General features: G+C 46.5%; 1 protein-coding gene across 2 annotated transcripts in view; it reads right to left on the reverse strand.

Annotated features, from left to right (window-relative positions):
- Positions 1-17,203: 17,203 nt before the first annotated feature.
- ZBTB48 (zinc finger and BTB domain containing 48) overlaps positions 17,204-20,053 on the reverse strand; it is a 478,630-nt gene continuing 475,780 nt past the window's right edge. For both annotated transcript variants that reach the window (XM_069610427.1, XM_069610428.1), the window contains one exon: positions 17,204-17,784. In XM_069610427.1, the coding sequence (XP_069466528.1) occupies positions 17,488-17,784 (297 nt within the window). In that variant the 3' untranslated portion in view covers positions 17,204-17,487. The remainder of the gene's footprint in view (positions 17,785-20,053) is intronic.

Raw genomic sequence — 20,053 nt, forward strand, 5'->3', positions numbered from 1 at the left:
TGGCCCAATCACCCGACATACTCGCGTTCTGCCATATTGGAGCAATGTAGCTGTTATTGGTGAAGGTACTGATTTCAGTATTAACAGTGTTTAAACTGTCTGCTCGAATAGTCATATGTTACTAGTCATGAATTACTAGTAATACACAAAAATAAAATAAAAAACATATCAGTAATAATCAACTGCATATTGCTGTTTTGTTATCGATTACCTTCAAAGGTATGTTTATATAGTACAAACGGAGCCGTCAACCCCTTCCCTCCCCAATTCAAGTCTGCTCCCAGGACCCGCAAAGGGCGCCTGGCTAGCAGACCAGGGAGTTAAAGTTATTAACGGGCCCGTTGTTAGCTCCCTCCCCATTCCCATTGAGCCCTATGGGGGCTCGAATGGGAATGGGGATGGGGATGTACCAGGTCCGGGTTCCTCGAATGAGGAATTACCGGGTCCTTCAAGGTTGGAATGGCCCGGTAATTCCTCATTTAAGTAAACCGGACCTGGTACCTGGTAAGGGGGTAACCATGCCGCAAATTGCAGCATGGTTACCTCCAAGGTCGTAATGACCCCCAATGTGTTTAGTGTGTTAATTTCACAGTTGACAAATATCACTTTTCTCTTATTCAACCTTCTTTCCTTATTGCGGTTTCCTTTGACCTCCGCTTACAATACCTTTCAAATTCCATAAACATTTCACAGAGACTTTCGAATGTGTGACTCTGTCGTAGGACCACTCTGCTACTATGTATCCTTGTATTTGATCAATTGTTCTCTTCATTCGCGAATTATCGTCACTCGGGCAACCTTCAACTTTCAAATTATAGTCACTTTCCCTTTAACATTAACCAGACTGGTTTCCCACAATAACTCACTGGCTATGTTAATTGGATTTCTTTCATCTCTTTTCTGCAGCTCAAGGCCGAACCAATGCCGCTTCTCTCTTCCCCCAACTCCGCCATTCACCCAGGAGGGTTGCGGGCCGCTTTCTGGTAACCTGAAGGTTTTTTTCCTTCGCTCGCTCGGCTTTGCTTTTTGAACGCTCACGGCCTCCTGAAAGCATGGAAATCATGCCTGGCTTTCTCTTGCATGGGCTGATCCTTTCCACTGTCGATCAGACCATTGACCTTCCACCTTTCACAGCCTGGTTCACAACAGCCTCAGAAGAGCTGTTCCTTCTCATACCCAGCCTCACTCACAGTGTGGCACCTTTTATCTTCACTGCAAGTGATAATAAGTGGCAGGTGTACATTGTTGAATGCCTGACTCTGCCTGGCCTCATTACAGGGACAGGGCCAATGCAAGTCAGGGGAGGTAATCCTTATAACCTCATTCCTCATCTTCTTTGGTCCAGTACATTTGTCAGGGAGAAGTGGGGAGGAATTTGGGAGTTGTAGTTAATAAGCGGGTTAGAGGGTTGAGTGGATTGTGGAAAAAGAGGGATACAATGTCTCACCATTGGGTGTTTCTCCCTCACTCCCGAGGACCCCCTACCCAGGTGATCCTCCCTCACTTGTCCGCCACCAGGGTCGGGATCCAAAAGCAGTGCACTTCCCCTAGCCACCCGAGAACGGCATCCGGGACTAAGTTGTGAAACACCCTCTGGTTTTTCACAGTAGCCATTATTTTAAAGTACCAGAATAAGTACAATTGACATGGTCAAGATACTGACCCAGGGAGACTAGTCGGCACCATAGCAGTATCCGCCACCTTTGGGGGCAACCTTTGGGGGCCACAAGGGCTCTCCAAAAGGGCACGAGCGATGTACACACGGACACCTCCAGTAATTATCAAAGTCCATTTAATTAAGTATTTACAAGCATCCCCATAGCCCTCTGTATTATGCATCTCCCACCTTCTTCCAACAGTCCACACCTCACATTCTCCTTCACCTTAGCATATTCCATGTTAGCTAGACCAATAGCATGCTGGGGCATGGCACGAGATAGAAGCCAAAATGGAATGTACCCAGATCACAGGCCTCTCTGATATAACAACAAGCATAAGAGTCCTGTATCAAGTGTCATGGTCTTTGTAAAACCATGAACAGGATCCAGTTCAACCCGCATGATAAAGTGTTTAAGAGCAACTTTTTGGTGAGGTGATCTAGAACTTTGAACCTTTAATAGCGGACATCAATCCTCCAGGGTTTGACATAGTGAATTTCCAAAGTTGCTTTGATCTAGAACCATGATCCCCTTTCCGGTAATCCAATATGACTCGGTCAGTAAAAAAGCTGCAAATGTTGGTGCGTGGCTTGGAGCGCCATCGATGTGGTTGTCTCTGTGAGAGCCTTCATCGGGTGCCCAGCATGTAATGTTTTTCTGCCACAAATGCCTGCCAACAATCTCAAAGGGCGGATAGGTGAACGGACCGTCCCTTGCCCATACAGATGAGTCAGCACCCATCATGGATCTAAGGGCTGAGAGGAATTACAAACGCTATGGCACAAAATCAGACGTCGCCGGCTCAATGAAAGATGGCCCCTGCTGACCCACGTCAAAACTTTGCGGTGGTGGCACAACTAAGACACAGTGAAGTAGCCATAGCTCTGCTCTGAAGTCGAAGGTGAATCCACATAGTAAGAGGGGATTCGGCAGACTCCAGCAACTCTAGAGGAGGTAAGAACCCCCTGGATGTATGGGGCTTAATGAATGAGATGCACCCAAGGCCAACAGTGTGCTTTTTCGACCCTGCTCCCCAACAGGGGAAAGGAGATCCCAGCAAACCTGCTCTGTGACCGCCCTGTCATTTCATTCATGTGCCAAAGCAGCAGCTGAATTTAGCATCTGGATCTGCCGTGGCGACCCACCTTGGCAGAGGTTGGCATTCTCTGGGGGCCCTATACTCCTTGAAACACATAATTGAGAATAGGGAAGATGATCTGTGTCGGCTGCAGGGCCAGTGCACTTCCCTGATAAAGCTGGGAGAGTGAAGTAGCGAGGGGCCTGCATGGGACAAAGGGCTCTACACATATCAAAGGGGGTCGCTATAACCAAAGCTTCTGAGGCTGACAGCAATATGTCGCAACAACCAAGCTGGAAAATATAGAAGGCACTAGGGATCCCCTACTCTAGCAGGAATTGGGGAAAATACTGTCGAAAAAACAAGGGGATTTATCTTGTTGCACAATAAATAAAAGTGCCTATGGCATTTTACAATTTAATATATTCAATCAATGAAATACAAGTTCGCCAAAGGATATCCCATAGTCCCAGACCATGGGATATCAAGAGAGGAATAATCATCAAATGTACTTTTTTGAAAAGGCTTCATAAATCATCTCATTTAATCCAAAAATCACTTTACTATTAGATATAAAGTCTCTCCCATGTTTTTTAAATACAAAATCTCAGAGCATAACATGAATTTAAGACATGTATGACAAATACATTTACATCCTAAACTAACATGTATATATTGCAACAATAATTGTGAACTAAAATGTGGATCTTATAATCACTAGATTAAATCAAGCAAAATTGATATATCAAAATCAATTGCAGGGTCGACGTAGCCGTGACACTACGTTTGAGTGAGAGTTAAAAATATTTCATCTTCAGGACCAAGACATTGGAATAAACAGATATGAATAGAGAATATTTCAACAATATTCTGAGTACATGACGTAATGTACATTTAAGAGTTGCAAGATATACAAGGGCTGGAAAGCTCACCAATAGTTTGTGAACAGTGGGTTCCCTCAAGGTGGGTATGCTTAACACCAAATCTTGTTGTGTAGTAAATTTGTTAGAGGTCAATGGCTGGAAGACGTTCCCAATTAGTTCGGTGTGAATTAAGGCTGCTTTTTTACTAGTTACGTCTTTCTCTTTTAAATTGTATTACAACACAGCAGTTACATACTTCTCATATCATTATAGCTCGACAGATCCCATCTGCCTGGAGGTTCCTCTAGTGTGGCTAATCACAGGGAGTATCTACAGACCAAAGTCAAGGAATAGCTATACTGCAGCCGAGGCACAGGTGAATTCAAACTTGCTCAGGCTAATATTCATAACTGAAGGTTACCTAATCAGGCACTAGTATGCATGTGTAGTTCGATGCAGGTGCCGCTGGTGGCGCTATGCAGAGAAGACCCCCAATTGATAAAAGGGGTCCGTAGATACTGGGAACCGATGGGCCTGGCTACCCTGGGAGACATATGGCAGGAGGGGGAGGCACTGGAATTCCAGAAACTAATAGAGGACAACGGGGTGCATACCTACTCCAGAATCGTTAAACAAGTGCAAGAAAAGTGGCCAGCGGCAGTGCTTGCAGAGCAACCGGATGCCACCATTGAGACGATATATGACATCTCAGAGGGTGGGCATGAGATATCCCGCATATATGAGCTACTGGCGTCCAAGGTGGGGAAGGAATTGCTCCAACTGAGGCAAGTCTGGGAAGAAGAAGTGGGAGAACCCATGTCAGATGGGCTACGGGACAGAGCCCAAAGATATAAGAAAGTGTGCCGGAACGCGAGGCTCCACCAGCTCCAACTATATGTTACACATAGAGCATATCTGACCCCCAGTACGATTGCCAGGTTTGGTGGCCAGTTGCTTCAGAGATGCCCCAGGTGCGGGGTGGAGGAAGCTGGGATGTTACACATGTTCTGGGCTTGCCCAGAGGTGGGAAGGTTTTGGACAGAACTGAAGATACACTTGGCAGGAAAAGGCATTACGCTGGAGGTGGAGTCGGCTTGGGCATGCATGCTTGGTGGCTTCCCTAGACCATGAAATCTGAGGCGCATTAGTAAGATGAAAGACCTGGCCTACATCCTGGCCAAATGGAGGATTGCAATGTGCTGGAAGGCAGCCCATAGGCCTAGGATAGAGTTGTGGTGGGCTGACCTCATGAAGTGGGCAGAGGCAGAAACGGCTGCTTGGTTCGAAGCGGTCAGCAGGGGAGAGGAGGGGAGGGGAGGAGGAGGTGTGACCCCTAATCGAATGGAGGCAACTGGTGGCCACTATGGTGGGCCCCTCCCAGACCGATTACAGTAATGATGACACGGAAAAGATAATGACAATAGACCCGCCTGAAGAAGAACAGGCTGATGACACGGATACAGCAGCTCGAGTTAATGGGGCGGGAGGGAGTAGGACAGAAGAGTGTATTCTGTAATGTTATGTTGTTCAACTTAAACATGGAAGTCCTAATTATTTGTAATGTTTGGTGTGTTATAAAATAATAAAAATAAATTAAAAAAAGAAATGTATGTGTAATTCGATACTTCAAATGGGTCGGAATATACAAATGAAAGGACTCAATTACGGGGAGTTGAAATATGTTTCAGTGGTGTACCCAACGTTACAAGGAGTAAACTTCACTCAGGAGGTGTGGGTGCGCTGTCAGGTATTTGCGGCGACCTGGATCACTGAATACCACTCAGAGGAACCAGGCAGGTGTGATGAGAACAATTTGAAACACGGATGCCAACGTCATCGTGTAAGCATCATAACGTAGTGACTTTATCACAGTAGCGTGACGCAATGTACATAGATACAAAGCAGAGCAAATTATATCTACAAATTAGATCTACAAAATGTATTGGACAGGCATACTCACTGGACCTTATTTACTTGCCCAATGTCAAAACAGATGAGGAAAAGAAAGGGTCATAAAAAGGCTCTGCTAAAATGTTATCAAGCTCAGATGGTTTGTCAGTTTCTTAGACTGTCTCGCTCTGATCTAAACAGAATCTATATTGTCCTATATATTCTCCTAAACAGCAGGAACGAGGAGACATCACAAGTGTCACATATACAATGTTAAATTAAACAGATTTTTTTACGCAGGAAGAGTGCAGCTTGAAAGATTATTCATTTAGGCTTATGAATATATAGAACCGTATTCAAAGTTACTACTGTCACCTGTACAGTCCTTAACTGAGAAGAACTTGCTCACAATGGAGTACAGTTATTACATCAGAAGTTGATCATGTAGGCCAGTAATGTGGGTCTGCAGGCAGTGGGTCCATCGAGATTCTTTTTTACAGAGTTTGTTCTATGTTTTTGCTTCCTCTAACAGTATCCACAATCCACCATCTTTAATCATCTGGAGTGTGTTCAAGTGCTAAGAGGTGTTCCACAAGAGGTGCACTAGTATTTTTGTATCTGATCCAAGAACGATGTTCAGAGATCCTGACATGGGCAGCTTGGCTCGTCTGGCCAATATAACTCAAATTGCAGGGGCATTACAATATGCCATTTCTCAAAGATGTTATATTCTGTTGCCCACTTCAAAGTATTTAGTTTTACGTGTTAATCTACCCATGAAGCATATCCAACAAGGGAAATCTCCCATTGTGGGGATTAGATCCGACAGTGTGCTTTTGGTAGGTTCTTGGAGCCTTTAAGAGCAAACATTGGAAAATCTTCATCAGGGAGACACAATATGACAATGGGCCAATGTTTTTGAATTTTATTGAGGCCTATATTAGCTGGAGTGTGTGTAATAACACATGTCATTCTCGATTCTTCATTCTGTTTTACATTCGGTGTAAGCAATGTTTCTCTGGATATATACGTCGCTCATTTTTTCAATTTACTTAACAGTTTGCGTGGATACCCTCTACTTCTCAGTCTTTCATCTAGGATCTCTGCATTACGATAGAATTCAGTAGGCTGAGTCAAGTCCTCCTCAGTCTAAGGTACTGGGCAAATAGGAGAAACGACTGAAGCCAGCAAAGTCTAAGGACATTGACACACTACTACATGCACAGGGCAGAGGGAAAAGAGGTGATGTGGTGGCAGCCATGATTCACTCCCCGGAGGAACAAGACAAAGACCCAGGACAACTAAACACCAAAGCCGACCTACAGAATTTCATGGGGGATAGTAAGAAAGAATTTAGGAACTGTATGACGAAGTTGGAACATCTAGATAGGCGAAATAGTGGAATTGGACCAAAGAATTGCGGAAATAGAGGCTACATTAACGGAGCAAGTGTTGTGTATCTTGCCCAGAGGGTACTGGCCCTGGAACTCAATCGGGAGCAACTAGCTGCAAAGCACAGAGACATAGAAAACTGGGCCAGGAGAAATAACACAAGGCTGAGAGGGATCTCAACCACAATATTGGAAAAGATCTCCTACACTACGTAGGTGCCGTGCTTCACACGCTCCTGCCGTCCCACGAGGAAGCAATGTTGTTACTAGAACTCACTCAGACTCCAGAGGGCAGGAGGGGCAGAAGAAGGCCTACACCCAGATGTCATAACATAAATGCATTTTTTCCTAACGAAACCGGACATCATGAATGCGGCCTGCACTATGACAGATATCTTTCCGAAATGCCTCCACCTCGCTCTATCAAAAACTAGCCGCTGTAATGATACACAAAAGGGAGTAGTTTCTTACCCCGTTACTCCATTTCTCCAGCGTTGGCATCTTTCATGGATTCATATGCTGTGAATATTTCCCGTCGTCAGGCTGGGAAACCTTGGTAACTTTAACTTAGCGTTTTCCTATGGAAATCTTTGACACTAGTGTCCTATCAATGTTCTTTTTGGGTGCTGCAGGCTGCACCAATACGTCGTCTGATATAAATAGCCCTGCCCCGCGGCTTGCCTTCAGATTTTAATCTCCAAATTAGAGGAACCCCAAACCAAGGTTTGCCTGCAGGGGCGGCCGGAGGGCGCATGGGAATCCATGAAAGATAACACTGGATAAATGGAGTTACAGGTAAGAAACAACCCCCTTCTCCAGCATTGGATCTTTCATGGATTCACATGCTGTGAATATATTATATAGCAGCATGGCAACTTTGAGGTGCATGACAGGCAAACCACACCCCATAACCAAAAACATGACAATTAATTCAACAAATGACATGTACCCCCAGGCATGATAACACAAACGGCAAGGCAAAGAAACCCCAAATAAAATACCCCCTGAAGCTGCATGGCCTACCTTAATGAAACAGGCGTTGGATGACAGCATGTCCCACCTGCACATCTTCCACATGCTGCTGCACCAGACAGTAGTGCCTGGTGAAGGTATGCGGCACTGCCCAGGAAGCTGCCTGGCAAATGTCCACGAGAGGTATACCAGACCGTAACGCTGCTGATGACACCGTGGACCGTGTAAAATGGGCCTTTGGAGTGCCCCTCAAAGGCTTGCCAGCTTTTGCTTCACAAAATGAAATTGTAAAGGAGACCCAACTGGAAAGTCCTTGCATGAAAATAGACAGCCCCTTGTTGGAGGAACCAAGTGCCACAAACAGCTGTTTTGACCTCTGGAAGTTTTGCGTATGGTTCAGATAAAACTTCAATGCCCTCTTGACGCCCAGAGAACACAGGGCCTTTTCTGCCGGCGTGGACGCATTAGCAAAGAACGAGGGTAAGGCAATGGAAGCAAGTTTGTGAAACGCAGACAGCACTTTCAGGATAAAGTGCGGATTAGTAGCCATGAGAACCTTGTTCCTCATAAATGTCAGATACGGCTGGTCAAGGACCAGTGCATGCAATTCCGATGTGATCACAACCAGAAATGTGACTTTCCACGAGAGGACCTTCAAAGAAGCCTTCGACATGGGTTCAAACAGTGGTTTAATCAGAGCAGAACCACATCGAGGCTCCACACTGGTGCAAACCTCTTCTCCCGCGGGAATATCCGAAACAGTCCTTTCAGAAAATGTCTAACCAACCGATCACTAAATAGTGGCGTAGCATGGTGCCATCTTGTGAACCTGGAAATCACCACCAAATGCACCTTGATTGATGATAACACAAAGCCCCCAATGTAACAAGTACAGGAGAATCTGGGCCGGAGAGACATCCAATGGCTGTACCGCTGGGTGCCCCTCACACCAGGCAAAGAACCTTGCTCATTTATTACCATACGACATTGGTAGAAGGGGCCCTCGCCGCCTCCAGGATCGACGACACTCCTGCGAGATACCTAGATGACCGAACTTGGCGTGGTCAGGAGCCACGCAGCCAGGCTGAGAGTTGCTGGATCGTGATGCCACACTCTGCCTTCATCCTGCGACATGAGATTCTGGTCCGCTCCTAGACGAAACGGCTCTTCCACCGCTAGAAGGAGATCTGAGAACCACGTCTGCCTGGGCCAGAATGGGGCAACCAAAATCACTCTGCATTGGTACTTGCGCACCCACTGGATCGTTCTCCGTATCAGTTGAAACGCATACACGAAGAAGCCCATCCACGCGAAGGAGAACACGCCCCCCATTGAATCAAGGTGAGCCACTCTGCTGGCAAACCCCGGACACTGCTTGTTTTCCAATGTGGCAAACAAGTCCAGCGGGGGAGACCCCCATTTTCGTGCAGCTGACTGGTGTCTCTGCTGAGCGTGTCTGCCTGAACATTCAGAAACCCCAGCACATGGAAAGCTGCAATATGGATCCCCTGAGCCAAAGTCCAATGCCAGACCTCCTGAGCCTCCTTCGACAGGATACGGGAATGCATGCCACCCTGCTTCTCAAATAGAACATCATGGTGGTATTGTCCGTCAACACCTGCACCACTGCTCCCCAAATGCGAGGGCGAAACGACTTCAGAGCCCACTGCACCGCTGTCAAATCCAGCATGTTGATATGCAACAACTGTGGTCTCCCCCCAAGACCACAGACCTCATACCTGTGACTTGTCAAGGTGTGCCGCCCACTCCACCTGGTTAGCGTCTGCCACGACTGTGAACTGAAACTCTGGTTCCAGTAGGGGCATGCCCCGTACGAGATTGTCTGTGCAAGTCCACCACCGAAGGGCTTCCACCAGCCCCCCCGTCGATGACCATTTTGTACGACCAAAACCCTTGACTCTGCGACCACCTGTCTGCGAGGAATTCCTGCACTGGTCTCATGAACAGGCGGCAATTGGGAATGGGCGGAATGCAAGATGCCATGGCTCCCAACAGCGACATGTAACTGCGGACTGAGACCACCGTACAACAGCCCCACTTGCCAGCTTTTGCCCGCAACTTCACCACTCTTTCGCTGGAAGGTTTCACCAAATTGTCAAGGGTAGGAAACTGAGCCCCGAGAAATACCAACTCCCAAGACGGCATCAAATAGGATTTTTCGAAGTTGACGCCGAATCCCAGCCGTTGCAACAGGCCCATGGTCGCCATAAGAGACTCTTGTCCGTTCCGACAACAGACCTCTTACCAACCAATCGTCCAGGTAGGGGAACACATGCGGAGGAAGGCAGCCACCAGAGCCAGGCACTTTGTTAATTTCCTGGGAGATGACCTCAGGCCAAACAGAAGGACATTGAACTGGTAATGATCATCCCCGACCACAAAACGCAGGAATTTGCTGTGTTTTTGCCGGGATGTGAAAGTAGGCGTCTTCCAGATCTAATGACGCCAGAAACTCTCCCGGCTGCACCTAGCAGATGACATCCTGAAGTGTGAGCATTTTGAACTTCAGACGCTGCAGATTCTTGTTTAGTGGGCGAATGTCTAGAATAGGCCTACACTTGCCATTGGGCTTTTTTTACGACAAAATACCTGGAAACCCCCTGGCTCTGTTCCGAGACGGGAACTGGTTCTATTGCCCCTTTCGCTAGCATGAGTACCACCTCCTGTGGCAAGACTGGAACGTGCGGTTGCGCCACATACGTGTGGAATGGGGACCGGAGTACCCCGAAACTCTGAGTGGCAGAGGCGTTCTGTATCCAGCACCCAGCAGTCTGAAGTGATAAGTTGCCACTCGTCGACATGGTTTGCCACCCTGCCCCCCAGCAGATTGCCCATATGGCAGTCATTGTTGAGACTTTGACTGCCTCCCTTTAGCAGCCGAAGCGGGTGTCCCCTTCTTACTCTGTGCTTGAAAGTCTCTGCTCTTTTGAGCCGACTTGAACAAGCGCCTGTAGCCTTGAGACGAATAGCTGGAGCACCCGTAACCTCTGTCTCCAAAGCGGCAAACTGGGTATTACCAGAGGCTCCATGAAAGGCCTGAAATGAGCGAAAAGAACACCCACTCTGGAGGGAACCTAAAGACTTTGCCATCTCAGTATCCTCTTTCATCCCCTTCAGGGCCTCTTTGATCTTTTCCCTAAACAAGGGGCATATCGACGACCTTATGCTGGACTTCTGGGTGAAAATCTGTGCACCTCAGCCAAGCCTGCCATCGGAGTACAACACCATTACTGATTTGCTTAAAACCTGACTCTGCCAGATCCACTGTAATGTTGATGCTGTGGTTGGAGGCCTCCTCCCCCTCACGAACCAGCAGCATTGCCTCCTTGCGGTGTTGCTCCGGGAGATTATCAAGCATCGGGGCCAGCCTATGCCACATCTCCCGGTCATACCTGGCCACAATAGCCAAGGAATTTGCAGCTTTCACCCTTGGTAGCCCCCACCATCAGGACCTTCTTCCCAAACATGTCCTGCTTTCTGGCTTCCCTGTCCGGGGGCGTAACACATTTGTGTTGGCTTCAGGCCTTACAGCTAGCCGCCGCTGCCGAAACCACCGACTCGGGCGTGGGCTGCGACAAGTCTTTGGGGGTAGATTTGGGAGCCTTTAAGTTATTTTCTAGATGCTCCTTCACCGCAGGTTAAGAAAAAGGGTGGCACAGACCCTCCTGCCACACGTGGTCCAGAATCGGAACCAAGAAGACCGCCTTCTGTCGCTTTCCCATATGGTCGAAGAGAAAACAGTCTTTTCGTCGTTCTTCAGGAGCCAGGCTAAACTCCTGACACGCTTACGCTATCATGGCGTGGAACGCCCCAACATCATCCGGTGGAGACAGTTGAGCCGGGCTACTAGGCTGTTCCACCTTGGGATCCGTATCCCATGCATCGTCCCATCGACAGGGTATCACGCAGAGCACTCTCCTGATCAGAATCTGGTAACTCCCCTTCTTCAGGATGACTTCGGGGACGGTTCAACCCCACCGGCAACGGCAATGGGAACTGCACCGCAGGTGACTTCCAAGGGGACACACCAGGCACACTCTCAACCACCGGATCCACCGGGCTTGGAAGCGGTGGAAGCCTTGCATCCAGTTGCCCCAACAACGACTGGAGCGTATTCAACACCTGCAAGGATAGCAGGGACTGTTGATTCACGAACGGGTAAAGGGGTGGCCCGGGTCCCACCCCACTCGACGTGCATCTTGTAGACCCAGAGCCGACGGATCGAAAATCGGCTCCTCTTCCTCCTCCATTCCCGAGGAAACAGAATACGCAGCCGAATCCTGTTGCAGAATGTCCACTGGTAGAATGGGCCCAAAGCTGGCAGATTGCCACAGACCTCTCGTCGGCAACAAGCCCTCCAAATCCATCTGCGCCGATGACAACAGTGGAGAACTGTCCGTCACTGCCGTGGACGGAGCCAACGCCACCACCGTCGACGACGGAAGAGCAGACTGTACCATCACCGTCGACGAGGGAACATCCGTCGACGACACTCTCGTCGTCGGAACTGAGGCCTCCACGGGCTTAGCCATTTCCGGTGAAGCAGACTTTTTGGAAGAAGACCCGGAACAGTGCTTCGACGAGTCCTGGCTGGAGGATGGTCTATGATGATCTTTAGACAACGAGTGCTTCGAGGAGGGAGACTCCCTCGGCTTCGCCTGCCCTCTGTCTGACAACGACTTTTTCTCAGGCCTACCACCGGACCCCTTCAACTTGTCCGGCCGATCCGACTTGGACAGCGAAGAACCACTGGCCCCTTTTGAATGATGCTACGTGGACATAGAGGACTTGCTACCTCTCCCCACCTCTGACGTTGGCAACTTTGACCGTTGCTTCTTAGCGCGGTGTTCCGCCGCCTGTCGGTGCGCATAGGCCTTTCACACTGCCACCGAAGATTGGCTCCCCCGGGCCGAACCCACCTCCGAAGCTGGGTAAGTGCCCTCGTTCAGCCAACAGATGAGCTGGCGGTTGCGGTGTTCAAAGTCTTCTGTGAAAACCCTTGGCATATCTCACAGGCATCTGCCGAATTATGGGGGTAGAGACAATCCGTATGACTATCCCCTTCAAAGACCTTCTTTAGGCTGCAGGTAGCACGAGGCCTAAACAGCAATTTTTTCTGGGCCACAGATGCCAAACTGGCCGGATACGAAAAAGCAAGTGCAAAACACAAAGAGAAACACAAGGATATCCCAACAGTTTGGAGACGTTGAAATCTGAAGGGAAGCCGCGGGGGCGGGGCTATTTATAGCTGACGTCCTATTGGTGTAGCCTGCAGCACCCAAAAAGAACAGTGACAGGACACTAAAGTGTCGAAGACTTCCAAGTTAAAGTAAGAGGTTTCCCAGCCTGACGATGGGAAATATTCACAGCATGTGAATCCATGAAAGATCCAATGCTGGAGAAGAAAAGCTCTCAAACCACTGACCACTCACCTACAAAAAAAAAAACAAAAAAAAAACAACTAAACCAAAACAATTTAATAATCAGATACATGTGGATTTACCCAGCTACATTGCAGTTCACGACTGCGAACAAATCCTGTGTCATCGGCTCCCATGAAGAGGCAGTGGACTGTTTGCATACTTGAGTGTGACTGAACTGTCCATAATAAACTACAGCCAGGGAGACATCAAAATAATGTCACAATGTTAATCACTTTAAATGGGCCTTCACTTGTGTCAATAGGTCGAAATTCAAAGCAAATCCTGCACTCAGACCTGGACCACTTGTTTTGTATGTTTGTTGGCGCTTTTCTTCTTCTGCTTTTGTTCTCTTTTGTTTTCTTTTTTATTCAGTCCAGTATCTAGTTGTAAAACTATTTCAGCTATGCTGGTCAACAATTCTCCCAAAACACCAGTATCTACAAAGAGAATTACTGTAACAGAAGGTTCAGGAGTTCAATGAGAACGAGGGACATTTGATGAAAAACCTTCACTGATGTAGGGTGTATTTCATCTTCTCCGGTGGGCTTACCTTGATCCATGTGATCACTGCGACGGCCGAAAATGATGACCTTTTCTTTTTTTAACCCTTTACACCACATATATATGCAGGGGGAGACCCCCCCCACACTCTCCCCATATTAATATCATAATCTAAACCCCCCACATATATATATATATATATATATATATATATATATATATGGTGTAAGGGAGGGGTTAAAAAGAAAAAAAAAAAAGTAATCATTTAGGGCCGTCGCAGTTCCCAGGTCGACATTTTTGTATGATTCCGGCTTACCTTGCATAAAGAGGGACTCTCAAGATGGTCAATAATCCTTAGGTACAACGGATACTAGTTCTGTCGGAGCTGGCTGTGGTTCCACTGGCAATAAGAGGATTATCAATGATGCTTTGGGTGGCGGTAAGTGAGGTTGCAGTGTTAGTGAGCGGGGGGCTAACAGAGGTAGCTACTGAGGAGGAGGTGGTGGTGGTGAGAGGGGGGTGTTGTCAGCCTGATCTTCAATGTAATATTCTTAATACAAATCTCATAGGCAGGGTACATCATGAAGTGTTTAACATTCCAAAAATATTGACTCCTCCTGCCAACAAGTTGATCTGGGTCGGCTAGTGGGAATGGCGCTTGATGGAAGAGCCTTCAATGTGGTTCAGTTGCACCATTCGTGGACAAAGCATATGTCTCCCGATAGTGGCATAACATGGAGCAAGGTGTTGAGGGAAAGGCTTAAGCCAGAACAGGATGGAACGTCCAACTAACCACTGTATAAACTCTGCAGCATTCTTAAGCACCCTGCAGTCAAAGGGCACTTACCTTTTTCCCACCAACTTTCTATGCACATAGAATATTTTTTGGGTTTTGTGAGATCCATGCTTCATTAGCTTTGAGCTCCTCGTCATTGGGAGGCACTGTTAAAGTAGAGTGGTTTTTATAGACTGCCTACATGGCAACAGCTGACAGATTTTTAGAGTTTATGTACAGACCCCGAGAGACCCTCTGAATAATGTTGAGTTATGGTCTCCCAAACGCACAGCATCTAACACCTTGGCCATTAGATCAGTAAGAGTTTGCTTGCCTGGTACTTCAGGTGCAAGCACCCTTGACTTTTTGTTTCAGTAACCTGTACTGACATGCGTGAAGTATGACCAGACGTGGGTCCTGAGCCTTCTGGGCCTAAAGACCCAAGCTACTCCTCACTGATGAGGCCCAATGAGGCTGAAACATGTCTGGGGATGCTTGCCATCTCATGCAGACGGGATGTGACCTAGCGGTTCAGGCTGGACTGCCCCTTTTTGGGTGGGACCAAGCCTGATTTGCAAATCGTCTTTCCCCTTTCTTTAATTACTTGGTACTGTGTTTTACAAATGACATTCGTGGTGTAGCACTGATGGAACCCCTCCCCTCCTAGTTAAAGGCTAGGAATGATTTGCTAGGTCAGGGATCATATGAGAAAAGAATTGACGTTGTACTTGCCAACTTCCTCTCAAATACGATGAAGTCAGATGGAAGAAGTCAATGAAAACTGTTTTTCTATTGGTTGAGCTGGGAACACAGACCTATACGAGATCAGTTTGCAGGCTGTCCAGATGCCCCAGGCATAGTCTGGGCCCAAGCAATCAAGGCAACGTCTGGGCCCAGGCAATCAAGGCAACGTCTGGGCCCAGGCAATCAAGGCAACGTGTGCAGGTAAAAGCCATAACAATTTTTTTTTTTTTTTTTAAAGACTTGCTGCAGGATCGTAGCATCTAAACCCCACGCTTCGGCCATAGACGCCAAAGTAAAATAAGGAAAAACAATAAAGATGGTTAACGCACAAGTAAATCTGCTGCACAATGTTTCAGTCCTGATTGTGCAGAGAAAAGGACTTTGTTGTTAGGCCAGCAGCATTCTGTGCTGGGGCGATGGACACACACACAAAACAAAAGAGGTGATGGCTGGAAGGTTTAGAATGAATCTTAACCTATGGCATTGCTCTCTGCAACCTTCCAGACCATTGCTCTTCACCGGCCAAGCAATTACAAAAGGGGAAAGACCATATGCAAATCAGGCATGGTCCCACCCCAAAAAGGGCAGTCCAGCCCAAACTGCTTGGTCACATCCCTTCTGCATGAGACCACAAGCATCCCCAGACATGTTTCAGCCTTGTTGGGGCTCATCAGTGAGGAGCAGCTTGGGTCCCTAGGACCAACATGCACAGGAACCACGTCTGGGCATACCCGTCCCACTCGGGGTGACTAAGCAAAACAAAAGAGCCACTGCATTGTTTTTTAATTGTATGCTCCCATGCCCCATGCTCCCTTTCCTGGGGATAAAATCCAATAAGTATGTCTGGAAGGGGACAAGACCTAGAAGCACACTGATTTTACTTTGTCAAACGCCATTTTAAAAATATCCTTGGTTGTGAAGGGTCAACTCAATTTTATTAAGCAGTCATGTGAATGCATAACAATCTATCTTTGTGTACATAGCTTTCGACTGGAGATCGTTTTGAAACCAGGTAAATGTCATATTGTGAGATGTCGGTAGAATATGTATATTTTTAGTGCAAACAGTTTTTGTCTATCTTGAATGTGACAGCCCAATGTCTGTGAAATAAGGTTGAAAATAAGGAAGATGATCCACCAACAAATGAGCTGACAACCAAAATTGTTGTGGCATAAGTGAAGGTACCACAAAAAAAATTAAGGCTATGGGGGGAAAAAACTCTTAAATGCCAACCCGAACAAACAGGGTGGGGAGAATAAAATTGCCTCCATTTCAAATGTATAGTCAAGGGACCAATATGCACTGACTGGCAAAATGAATACAGGGAGGAAAGAGGCATGCAGGAAAAGCAACATATAATGAAACCATGGACATCCCTTTTCTAAAGTAAGAAAACCGGTTATCACGCTCGCCATCATCTGCCACAATTTCCAAGCAGTGGGAGTTAAAGAGTAGCCCAAAGGACTAGCCGAAAACATGATTTGGGGAAAATCAATTTAGAAGCAATTCTTCTGAGACAGAACACACATTCTGTGTGTTCAAGCAATTTCAGCATGGGTTGTGCCTTAGTGTAGGACTGAAATCACAGTAGCTCTGCCAGAAGTAGTTTCTTTTCTACAATAAAACAAAGATGAGGGTATTGCACAGCTTTTAACATCAGTGCCATAATAACATAAGTATCAGAAGATTTTCTGACATGGTTTGGGCAGAGTTAGATAGTAGACTTTGGCGCCTAGCACTGATTATTAGAGAGGCATCAGTAATTCAGTAAATTCCTCATTTCCCCTACAACTCAATCAGCTTCTGCACCACATCTTGAAACTACAGGGAATAAGTTAGCCTATACGCTACCACAACTAGAAAATGAAACACTGAATGAGAGGAAGCTTGACCTGAATGTTCCTTTAATATTAACTTTATATAAATAATATTTTAATTATATCTGTAAACACATCCTTTCTACAGTGGCAATCGTCTCAGACTTCTGATGTAACCTATCACTTCAAAAAGGGACTATAAAGCCTGGACTGGATATAAAAAAAAAATAGGAGGGATCATTTGTAGTCTTGTATTAACAATAGTCTTTCAAAATCAAAACTTTCCGCCATGCCAAAGTGGAAAACAAAAATAACATATTTGATAGTACAAAAGTGCCTCAGTTTTGTGATGGCCTACGTCTCACAATCATCCGGGAGAGATGTTGCAGAAATAAGGGAATTGTCAATGACATCAGTGTCTGTGAAATGATCATCTGCGCAGAGCCGGGGCAGAGAAAGGCCTTCCTCGACAGAACCAGGATTCAGAGACTCCACTATGACCTCTGCTGAGCCCACCTCCAATTCATGGGGACTGTGTAGGCCAATCACTAGCCCCTTCCCCTCCTCAATGATGAGATTGCGGAGCTTTCGTTGCCGAGGATTGTAGTTCTCCATTCGATTGTGTATCTCAATGTGACGTCTCAAATGGGCCTAAAAATAAAGGAATATGTTAAATGGAAACCCCAAAACCTCAGTACAACTTGTTAATCTCATTAGAGCCCCACAAATCACAATGTAGCACCTCAGAATGTATGGGACAGTGCACAAAATAAATTAAACGGCAGGCACAAACACAAACATCAAGTCACAGAATGAGTCTCAAATCAAAGATTTTTTTTAAACAAGTCCCCAATCCCTGTAAAAAGGAGAGAGATCAAGCTATTTGATATAGCCCCACAGGCCATAGAGGCCTGAAACTAGGACAAACGTACAACTCAAAAGGTTAGTCTGTCAGAAGACATTAAAAAAAGAGACACTAGTCTATTTCAGGACATTTAACTTGGTAGACCCGATTTTTCACAAACGTTCTGGGATATGTGTAGCAAAAATTCATACAAATATTACCATGTTTTGCTTTGATCTCACACTACCCAAAAAAATGTTATCTAGGTGAAAAGTTAAGCATGTTCAACAACAAACTAGAGAGTAGTATGAGCTGGTTAATAAAGAAAATGTCCAGGCCCAGAGGAATAAGAATAGAGTGTTGGCATTGCTCACCACTGACTGAATAGCCTAGTGTGATAGTCTATGCTGTTGACCTCTTAAGTATAATGTGGGGAGATGTTTCTCCCTCTTACCCCCCTCCCTTACATCAGGATACTGTTCATGTCTGAGAAGCAAAGAAAATCTATTTTCTGGAATCATTTTTGAATTGTTCATTAAATAGGCAGATTCCCCTAATCTGTACTTTAACTACAACTTATTTGCAAGAACATTTATAGGCAAAGCTCTGTGGCTGTAAAGACGCCAATAGTTTAGTTATTTCCAACTAAGTCTTTGATTAGTAACAACATTTTTCTATGTTAAATTATATTTTACTATACTAGACCAGCACTGATCCGAAAAACCTACCTCTCAGTTTAAGAGCTACAGTATCCCATTGCCCTCAACTGTCATCTTAAGTATTGAATACGCCTCCAACTAGTGCAATGGTTACTGGGGTTGTGAGGACGGTTCCATGTCATTTCATTGCGGGATGTTTTTTGCAGGGTTTTTTACCACACATCTTTTTTAATCGAAAAATCCCATCGAATTAGTTTTAACTTAATTTTTGGGGGGGCCCCCTTACCACCCCCATTCCTTTTCACTTTATATCCATTACCAAAATCCCACATCCCATGTATATAATTTAGTAACCCCCCCCCAAAAAATTCAACAGGTTTTTTTGATAAAAAATGTGCGGTTAAAAAACCCAGCGAAAAAACATCCCGCGATGAAAGGACGTTGTACCGTGAGGACCACCTCTAATGGAGCCAGCTGGTTATCTCTGGTAATTCCTGGGGTGCGTCCAGCTGTCTCAGCAGAGTCCAGAGTGTTCTTCAATATGTTATGGGTAACCTGTCTGCCCTCAGCCACGGCCGCCAGCAGGCGCGATCGGGTGGGCTCTGGGACGTCTTGAAGGCCCTCTTGGACTAGGCCCCATTGGACATTGCTGTAACTTGCCAGGAGAGTGGTATTGTTTGCGATTCTAGTAGAGTAGGCTGCAGAGGCGGTGACCCGTTTACCCAGGGCATAAAGCTTTTTACACTCTTTGTTCCTAGGGGCTTCCACCGAGGCCAGTGGAACCCTCGCCCTTTTCCGAGTGGTAGTAACCACCAAGGAGTCCGGTGTAGCATGACGCCTACGGTACAGTGGTTTGGAAAGTGATGGCCGGAATAATGTTTCAACCGGGGGGGTTAACCGCCCGTGTGAGAGCCAGCGACAATAAGGAAGGGGCCAGACGCCTCTTTATAGAGTTCAGTAAGGGGATGGCTTGAATAGTTGGAGGCTTCTCCTTGAGGATATCCTCAAAGTCTGAGTCCGGAGCTGCCTCATGTGTTGCAATATGGAAATGATCAGCTGCTATTTTTAAAATAGCATTGAACAGCATCTGGTCGTCAACAGGTGACGAATCCCTCTGTGGAGGCGAAGAAGGGGGATCTAGACAAATGATGTCCGGGTCAGGGGTATGTGTTGGTGATAGCCAAGGGCCCTGATTCGACTGATCTTGATCCCAGTCTGGGTCCTGATCAGCTGTGTCTTGTGCAAAGGGATGAATGTCTTCATAGGTATCCTCCTGTGTTGGGTCCTCTAGGACATACAAGATATCCTCCTGGTGTCCCTGTGCAGAGATGGGGAATTTCTGCAGTTTGTAAGGAATTTGGGCAGGAGTCCTCTTCCCTGGGTCTTTTGGGTGTAATGTACCCGTCAGAAAACTCGA

This window comes from Ambystoma mexicanum, chromosome 8, assembly GCF_040938575.1.
Source record: "Ambystoma mexicanum isolate Mex_15411 chromosome 8, UKY_AmexF1_1, whole genome shotgun sequence".
Classification (NCBI taxonomy): domain Eukaryota; kingdom Metazoa; phylum Chordata; class Amphibia; order Caudata; family Ambystomatidae; genus Ambystoma; species Ambystoma mexicanum.